A 10,018-nucleotide genomic window follows, 5' to 3' on the forward strand; every position below is an offset into this window, starting at 1 on the left:
AAAGACAGTAGCATGTTTTCTATTTATCATGTAACACATAAAACTGTCATAATTACAAAATAATCTACTTTTAAAAAGCGAATTTCGTAGAAATGGGCATTTCTGTTCAAAGAAATAATTCTTGAAAACAAATTCCTCCGCCCCTCAAACTTTGAATTTGTAAATGGCGGCCATTCTTTCTTTCGACTCGAGATTATTTCCTGTGATAAAAGATACAACAGAATGAAACACGATAAAATTCTAACCTTTAAACATCGATCGAAAAAAATCCCTAAGAATCACATAAACTTTACTGCACGTTTGTCTTGAATTATCAATTTCATAAGTTCACAATAATTTCAGTCATACAAAAGTCAAATCGGCAATCAAACACAAGCTACACAAACATGCGTCTTATTTTTTAAACGAAACAATTTGTTCACTTGTTAAATAATAATCCGGCGAAATAAAGTAAACATTTACAAGTTCTCAAAGAAAATCGTCTAGCCTGTTTGTTATGATTACATGTACTATAGTATGACGTGAACATCTATGATGTCATTTGCAATATAAACTATGACGTCACTTCATCTAGTTGATGCGCTATCTAATTTATTCGTAATTGAAATCGAAATAATAAATAAATAAATATCGCATCTTGATTCAAGACTTGTAAGGGTATTAGAATACATTGTAGAATTCACATGCTGGTAATTATGAGAATATAAGCAATTGAAAAAAGTCCGTGAAAATGGGCGGGGCTTAGTTTTGATATCAGGTTACTGACCTGATATCAAAAATAATTATCAGGCAAGTGTTATCAGGCAGTTACCATAGCAGTTGCATGATAAAAACCAAAAGAGCAAACATTTTACAACATACACGATTAAATATCAATGCTTAAGCAAAGATGAATTTGTTTAAAATGGCGTGTTTAGATAGAATAAAAATACCAGTTTTACAAAATCTATTAAAACTACTCAAATAGATATCTAGTTTTCTTTATTGAAAGAAGCGACAAAGTGTTAAATTTATTCAACGAAAAATGTCATCGTAGTACATGTAACCAGAAACCCACGTATTTTTCTGATATAATCCGCTGTAAACCTATGTTAGCAAATCATTCCTATGGCATGACATTTAGAAACCTATAAATCTTACTGTCGAAAGTGTAAAGGTTACAATGATCTGTGTATCTAGGACAAGAGATTGAATAACTTAAAAGATATAAATGACTTGTAGACATCTCCTAGGAAAAGGATAAAATTCGTGTAATATATTCCGCATCCGAATTAGATTTAGACATCGTGAAACTAATATGTTTACATATAAATAAGAGAATGTAGTAGTTAGCCAAAGGCCCTGTCACACTATACTGCGCTTTCACTGCATTTGCGCGGCGTTGTTAAATTGAACAAAGCGCTGCGAGATCGCAATTAAAATATAATAGTTTTGATAAGATGGAGACTTCATGGCATCTTCACGGCGATCAAGGCGGTGCTACAAAGCTTCCATGGCGTTTGATTGGCGATTGGCTGCGTTCGGAATGCGCTTCTATTGCGTTCTTTGCGCTTTCACGGCGTTCATACGGCGCTCTCGCGGCGCTTACAATGCGCTCAAATCGAGAAACTTCGTAAAGGCCCTGTAACACTAGACTGCGCTTTCACTGTCACTGTGTTTGCACGGCGTTGTAAAATTTAATAAAGCACCGCGAAATCGCAAGAAAAATCTAGTACTTTTGTTGACATGGAGATTTAACGATGTCTTCACGGCGATCATGGCGATGCTACGGAGTTTCAATGACGCTTGCATTAGAGATTCTCTGCGTTCTTTGTGCTTCCACTGCGCTCACACGGCGCTCTCGCAGCGCTCCCACTGCGCTGAAATCGTAAAGCTTCGTTAAAGCGCCTAGCACACGCAGTATAAGCGCGGTAGAGACGCCGCATAATCCTCGTACAAACGCCGTGGATAACCACAGTGTTCATTCGAGGTTCCTTCTGCGCTTTCACGGCGCTCCTTTTGCGTTTTAGGAGATACTACCGAGTTGCTACGGCATCCTTACTGCGATCCCACTGCGCTCTTATCGGAATGCCGAGTGACGGTGTTTGTTTTGAACATGCTCAGAATGTACGCCTTCGGTCGGCGTTCAATGCGATGCTGCAGCGATGTTTCCAATTTTACCGCGCTCTAGAGCTGAAGCATATTGACGATAGATAGATACCGAATGACGAAAATCAGCAATACACCGATTTATCGATCAAAACTCCTAATTTCGTGTATACAATTTACTTTCATACCTGTCTAATGATTTTACCAAAAACATGTTCTGTTCATACAAATATATTGTGTCCTGTTTATAAATGTCCTTTGCATTATTTTTTTCCGACCATTTTTTTGTCATCACTGCTCTGAAATGAGTCCATTATGTTAAATAGCTTAGTGTTACACATGGCCACCTGCTTTTGGGTGAATTTTTATAATTTATAGACATTTAAATAATTAATCAAAATTATCGATTTTTTCAATTGTGTATCGATTATTGATCGACAGAAAAATATCACTGATACATCGATATCATCTCCACCGATGACAGCTATACTGCGCTCACCCCGGCGTTCTGAGCTTTCCTTGTACTCCATGCGAATGCCGCCCTAGTGTGACGGGGGTTTAAGAGCGTAGACTCTCTGATATATAAAATTACTTTAACAAATTAGCTTAATTTTACAATGCTTAATATCTTACATGTGGATTGGCTGCCTATATTTCAATGTAGATAAAACAATTTCCATTATATCTTGTGACTTCGTTAAAAATAATACCATTCCAGTTTTAACCTGGATATATTTTTACATACTGCCCACAAACGAACAAGTATAAGAACACATCATTTATCAAACTTCACAATATTCCAGGAATCTCTTTTCAACAAACTTCTGAAAGAAAATGTAGACATAGTTTTCCACTTCCCACGCCATCATTCAGAATCCAGCATAAACATATCAAAAGTCGAGTCAATTCTAGGCAATAATTCAAAAGTCATTTATCACTTCTGTCAAAGAGTAAGAATTCAAGAAAAACTCCCAAATTATGTACGTTTTCAAGAAAAGATTTGATTCCTCGGTTGAGGGAAATGAAACGGTGTGCATCTAAAAGACTTATTATAAGAAGTATTTTTTATTTTATTTATTTTTATTACATTTGTATTATTATTTATCTATTTATTTAAAGAAAATGTTGATTTCTTTTTCGAAAATAAAGAAAAAGTTATTAACAAGTAGTTATATTGTCAAATGTTAAAGTGAGCAAAGAAAGTAACATAAGCATGTGAATGAAAATAGATATTTAATTTTCTTGTTTTATAATACATTAATGTATGCACGGTTTATCGTTTAAATTCTTTGTAATTAATCACTTAAGCCTATCGACCTCTGTGTTTATATTTATGCGCATTTGAACTCGAATTATTCTACAAAAATGTACTCAAAATTGAAATCTATTTCCTAATTGGCTGTACAGTAGAGGACTACGTTGTCGAAACATGAACGTATATAATGAATAAAATAAAATTTATATTAATGCATTACATTCTACTGAACCTGTGTTTATATAAAAAAGGCTCTGCTATCGGCAGAATAATGTGAAATAAAAAAATTATATCAAATTTTAGTTGTCATCAGTGTTATCCACCTTAGAATCTGTTAAAGTAATTGTTTTCTCGACATACGGTGGCGCCCTCATGCCGTCTCATTCGTACCTTTTATCATCTCTTAATCCATTTTGCAATGCTGCACATATAATCATATTAAACCTAGGGAATAACATAACAACATTAATCTGAAATAATTCATCATTTGTGACAACATCAAACACCTAATGTATTTACAAACAGATCATACAATGATAAAAAAGTAAAATTAATCAAAGCATTGCAAAGGGATTTGACAATCTATAGATTATCAAATAGTTCACGTCATAAACAATCCCAAGATATATTGAAAGACAAAAAGCTTTGCTACGTGACAAGACTTCGAATTAAAACCTCTAAATGGAAGGATTGCAAATATTGAAAAATGTATCATATTATTAACTACTATGAATTTAACATTAATATAAAAACTATGAAAACTATGGTAAATAAACGGCTGAAAACTTATAAAGCATAAACTTTAGCCATATAACAAAACAACCATTTTAAACACCAAATTTCAATATTATACCATTTCTTAATATCTACTCATACATTTGCGACAATCATTCATATGGGTAATATTATGAGGGTAGTATACCTTGTTGAATACAATACTGGATTATTTGGACGGGTACACATGTTATAAACCTAAATTGCACGAGCATTTGTCGAGTCTGACTTATGTTTTTCAGCTGTGCATAAGTCCAATAGAAGCTTAAATTTTAATGTATGATGACCTCTTAATTCATACTAAAGCATTTTGAGAGAACTTTGTTACTTCAAGGACAATATGAATTTGATAATTTTGAAAATGAAAATGGAGCACGATAAAAAATGTTGAACTCTGGAAACGGGAACAAGGCTAAATTGATAAGATCCGACCAAATCATGATTTTTATTGAAAGATAACGAGGTTCAAACGCTTAAGATCCATCGGTTATATTTTGTTTATTTGTTTAATTGAGTTTAACGTCACGCCGACACATTATAGGTTATATTGCGACGTTCCAGCTTTACTGGTGGGGGGAAGAGCTCAGATGCCCTTCCGTGCATATTTTCAGGCAAAAACGGGCACCTGAGTAGAACCACCGACGTTCTGTAAGCTAGCTGGATACTTTTCTCACATGATATATTTTATATAGTAGGAAATAAAATACGCGATCGACGTAATTAACATGTTATTGTATTACTTAAAAACAAAGGTCTCTTATGCATTTAATGCTATTATTGTAATATATAGAGGAAATTGAATGTAAGCTCCATACTGAATTTATTGCACGAGATGAATAAAATTATATTATGCGAGCCTCTGGCGAGCATGAAATCATTTTATTCAACGAGTGCAATAAATTCAGTATGGAACTTACATGAATTTAATATTCTATTTATCACACACCCAAAATAAAGACCGTTTAAAGTGAAATAAGAGTCATAATTCATTGACGCGCCTATAGTATAACGCTAACATTTAGCGTTCTTTACACTATGTTTGTATAACGCTAATGACGTCACGTCAAAATATATGCACGGCCATGCAATACCATATTTACGGAGTCGCAAAATCGGCACGGGTGTGTGATAAATGATGCTTACTTTAAAGTGAAGTGTATTTTTAATAAAGAAAGTATCTCGAAACCAAGTTGCCAATCTCATTAACGTTCTTTTAAGACGAAAAACAGGCTAATGAATATTAAAATAATTTGATTATTATTCAGAATTTTGGCACGTCAAGTATTTTTCAGTCTTTTTAACGTGTATGTAATAAATGTTTAGTGAAAATCTCCTGTCAAGACATTTTATATTACATACGCGTAATTTCGAAAATAAAATGGTCATTTTTATTTCATTTTTGTCGGCATGTGTGTTGGATCGCTCGAATTTTTTACACGTGCTGAATACGGTCGAAAATTAGCTATTGAATATGTCTTCTCACAATTGCTACCTTGAGTAGCTGGTTTCCAGTATTTTCAATGTTTTGATTGTTTTCAAGTAAGAAATACATTGGCATCAGACTTTCACACGGATGTCTTTATTTTTCCTAAAACAAATTCACAATTCTTTCCCGAAGTTCTGCAAAGAGATTAGTTTCATAACATTTGTTATTATTTTGGCAGTATCTGAAAGCGGTTTCCTTACCTCTTTGAAAACAATCGGGAAAAATCGCCTCAGGCTAAACCTTCAATTATCTCAAAGCTTTATTTAGAATCGTTTTAATATCAGACGGAATGAGTTCTCACAAGTTTTTCTTGACCTTCTGCTGAATGTCATTGTTTAGGAAATCATTATTTCTAGAATTCAGAATTTCAACTAGACAAGGTGTATTTTGTGGCAAGCATTTGTGTCTGAAGTGTCGTTTATCTTATTCTAGCATTATGTAATCTATATTTTCATTCACACATCATATTAAATGAGAAATTATAATAGGTTAAGAACAGTAAACAATTGCATTGACTACGTCCTAAAGTACAATGTGAGTTAAATAGGGAGACAAAGGCAAAATTTTCATTTCTTTGATTTAAGTTTTTCTTTCCATATTCCATAAATGTCCTCAAAATGAATACACTAAGCAGTCACAGGAAAACAATTTTTCGTCTTATAAAGATGCCGAACTTGACCCTCGAGCATTCAGATGTCACAATACATGTAGTTGTTAAAGAGAACTTTGAAAAAAGTTTCTGTCAAATGATTGACTAAGACTTATTTCAACCTAACAATATTCACACATCCGGTATTCTAGTTTGTTTTTGTTATTATGATCAAGTTTTTTATAACGGTAGAATATAAGCCATACAGAAAACAAATTCGAAAACCACGTGGTCCAAATAATTAGATGTAAAAGTTATTTAACTGTTTGCCATTGGACCCCATATTTACTTTACTTTTTTTTTTAGAATCAGATTTTGTTGCTGTTCTTTTTAAGTCTAAAGAGGATCATATGTCTTTGTTTAATGCATACTAACCTCCGCCGTACCTGTCCATGACAACAATCTTTGTAATGACACATCAATATAATTGCACGCTATATAACGGAGCGAGCTTTCTCTCATGAAAAGTGTGATAAAGTTTCTGAATGTGATCAAAGATTCTATCTCTTTAGACGGAGAATCAGATAAAATTTAAAAGTGTTTGTCAATTTTCTAAACCGTCTGAAACCAATAGTCACAAAAACATACTTATCTATTTCTTTCAAAGATATTGAAGATTTTTCGATGTAACAATAACACATTTTCTTTTGATTGTAGGAGTGAAATAATTGCTTTGATGAGTAGCACAACCTAATTATATCAATAATTTCAAAATGCAAAAATGTATACGACATAGTTTTTTTTATAATTTGATTGCTAATTTTCATTATAATTTCGTTTCAAATAAATTACGCCTTATTGCTATATAAATAGAATTGTCAAATGACCCTTATCGATGGAGGAAAGCAATAGTTTATATGAAACTATTATATATGTTGGCAAAAGTATTGAAATCTGACATTTATTACCATATTTGATCAGTGTCATAGTTTGATGCTCATGTAGATCAAATCACTCAAGATATTAAGTAGTATATTATTATAGTTTTTACAAACATGACGTTCGGCTTAAAAGGTACTTAAACATTTAAGTATTTAAAGACGAATATTACATTATAGCAATCACCTGTTTTCTGTGAATCTTTCATAATCAAATTCATATCTGATCACCTCAATCTCTTAAATTGTTATTCGCTATATGTTCCATTTACGTAAGGTTTAATCAATTCAATGTATTTTGATTTTAATTGTGTGTTGGTTATGATTTTGTACATCTCAATGATATGTCACTTATGAACAAATTAAGTAACAATGTATTAACAACTTGTGGAAACAGGATACATTTTGAATGGAAATAATATAAATTGTCTTTATGCACTTAAATCATTATCTATTAAGTTTAAGGAAGTTTTCATTATGATATCTGCATAACTAATATCATATCGCAACACATCTCAACACGGTAAAGATATATTTTCTTTGAGAAAGAAATGGATTCGGACGACAATATCACAAATGAAAAGTTAGCAAGACAATTAAAATATGATTTTCAAGAAGCTGTTTTACCAGTGACCGTCTTTGTGGGAATTGAGGTCGTAGTTGGGTTCTTTGGAAACTTGCTGGTGATTTATGTGTTCTTATTTCGTTATCATGTCTGCAACTTCCGGTATTTCGTGCTCTGTATGGCGTTTGTGGACTTTGCCAGCACTTTAACGACAATGCCTGGAGAGATGGTTACTCAAATGTACTGGTATATATACCCGTATAGATTAATGTGTAAGATCAATACATTTTTCAACGTGTTCACTGCTGCAGCAGAAATATTGTGTCTTCTCATCATCGCCATAGACCGCTACAGAAAAGTATGTACACCTTTTGGGTGGCAGATACAACCAAAGATGGCTTTATTCTTGTGTGGTGTCGTTTACTTTGTGGCGTTTATAATTGCGTTGCCTGTTCCCTTCTTTTGGGGAATACACACTGCTAAATATGAATACAAAAATCAAACCGTTAATGTAACTGTGTGTGAAAAAGATGGGGAATACAATAAGACAGACCATCCGTTAAAATACTCTTATTCAGTTCAAGGTATAATATCAGTTTGCCTCATTTCGATGTTCGGTCTATACATACTCATAGCACGAAAACTTATCACTGGAAAAGGGGGTGTTAATGGAAAATCTGACAATAAAGCTATCGCAATCACTTCAATTAAGACCGGTGCTTCTTCGGATGTCAACATAAAGAAAGACACCGAGCTGAGTTCAAAACAGGATACTAGTGATGCCGGGTATTCGTCAGGCGTTGGCAATAAACCAAAGAAAGCCAAGTTTAATTATATCTCGTCAGATGGAGGTCTTACAACAGACGAAGACGAAGACTCTTCAAGCCGGATAACAACTCTCTCAACTCCCGAAGTAAGTTTCGCCATTTCCAAAAATGACAAAAAGAGCGCGAATACTATCAAATCTCACGCGCTACGACGGAAACGATTTGTTGGTTTGCGTGTTCGCAGAAAGACAAAGATAATGCTAATATTAACAATTTTATTCATCATTACTATCATTTTGTACTCGACACTTCTATCGTTCATTGCCAAAAACATTTTGAAAGACATGAGTGGCGGATCGAAAACAGTTTATTTCTTCTTTTTTCGGCTGTACTTTATAAATCACGTTATAAATCCGTTTTTGTATGGATTTCTTGATCCACATTTTAAAAAAGTGATGATAAAGCTAAAAGATAGAATATGTAGTCGAAAATGAAAGGAAATTGTGTATAAAAAACTCTGACAGAAAGAAATATTCATGCAATTAGGTATTAAAGGGTGAACATAATTACTATCTGTTAACTTTTGAAAAAAAAATGAGTTTTTGCTATATGTTAATATAAGTGTGTAAAGCTATAGAGCCTGTAGCTTTATAAAATTATTCTTCCTGCATAAAGAATATAATATGTGGTTCCGGACCGTTCGAATCTGTTTACTAACAATATTAATGTGTGTTGAATAACAGAGGCATTCTATGTTATAATCGTTTTAAAAAAAACAATAATGACATTAAGGAAGATAGGAAATTGTGCCTACTATAACATTTACATAAACATGAGATAAGCTGTATCTTTATACACTTTACAATGATAAAGTAGAAAAAGGATTTGAAATGCAAAACGTTTTTTATACTATTTACATTACTGTATTGGATGACAATACAATAAAAGTATTTTGACAAAAAGTACAGACATTTATTCTGATGTAATAAGAAACGTAAGAATATATAATTTGTAATCTTAATGTGATAGAAAACGAATTTCACTTTATACTAACTTGTACGTTTTTTGTACCTTACACATGATTATCCTTAGAAAAAATTGAAAACGCGATGGTGTCGAGAAAAAGAGAAAGACATAGTAAATCTTTCACAAAAAAAGCATTTACTTTGCGAATATTTTTTAATAGAAAATTGATCAATAATTTATCAGCTATTTGTTTGTCTCTGTTGTAGAATCCTATTTTAGTTCACAATAAAGGTGTACCTACTACATGTACAAATGATGTAAAAAAAAAATGTTCTAGGCATAGACGATGACAAATTTTGCTGATTTTATACTGAACAAAATATAGTTGTTGTTATCATTATCATTATTGTTGTTATTGTTTTTGTATATGCGGTACTATCCCACCTTTTAAAAAGGTACGAACATGATGTATATGTGACAAGTAATTAGCACGGTATAATCATTATACTTGTATAAAACCTTTATGTGTGTCTGCTGTTGTACCGGATGTTTACTGGGAATTTTTACGTTCATTTGTTATTTATACAGAA

The 10,018-nt window shown here is 32.7% G+C and overlaps 1 protein-coding gene across 1 annotated transcript; it reads left to right on the plus strand.

Annotated features, from left to right (window-relative positions):
* The first annotated feature begins 7,363 nt into the window (after positions 1 to 7,363).
* Positions 7,364 to 9,509, plus strand: LOC132724340 (D(1) dopamine receptor-like). The gene has a single exon (XM_060709181.1). It carries the CDS (start codon positions 7,682 to 7,684, stop codon positions 8,954 to 8,956), a length of 1,275 nt encoding a protein of 424 aa, XP_060565164.1. The 5' UTR covers positions 7,364 to 7,681; the 3' UTR covers positions 8,957 to 9,509.
* The last annotated feature ends 509 nt before the right edge of the window (positions 9,510 to 10,018 follow it).

Source organism: Ruditapes philippinarum, unplaced genomic scaffold (genome assembly GCF_026571515.1).
Source record: "Ruditapes philippinarum isolate M1 unplaced genomic scaffold, ASM2657151v2 ctg2850_1_1_1_1, whole genome shotgun sequence".
Lineage (NCBI taxonomy): Eukaryota > Metazoa > Mollusca > Bivalvia > Venerida > Veneridae > Ruditapes > Ruditapes philippinarum.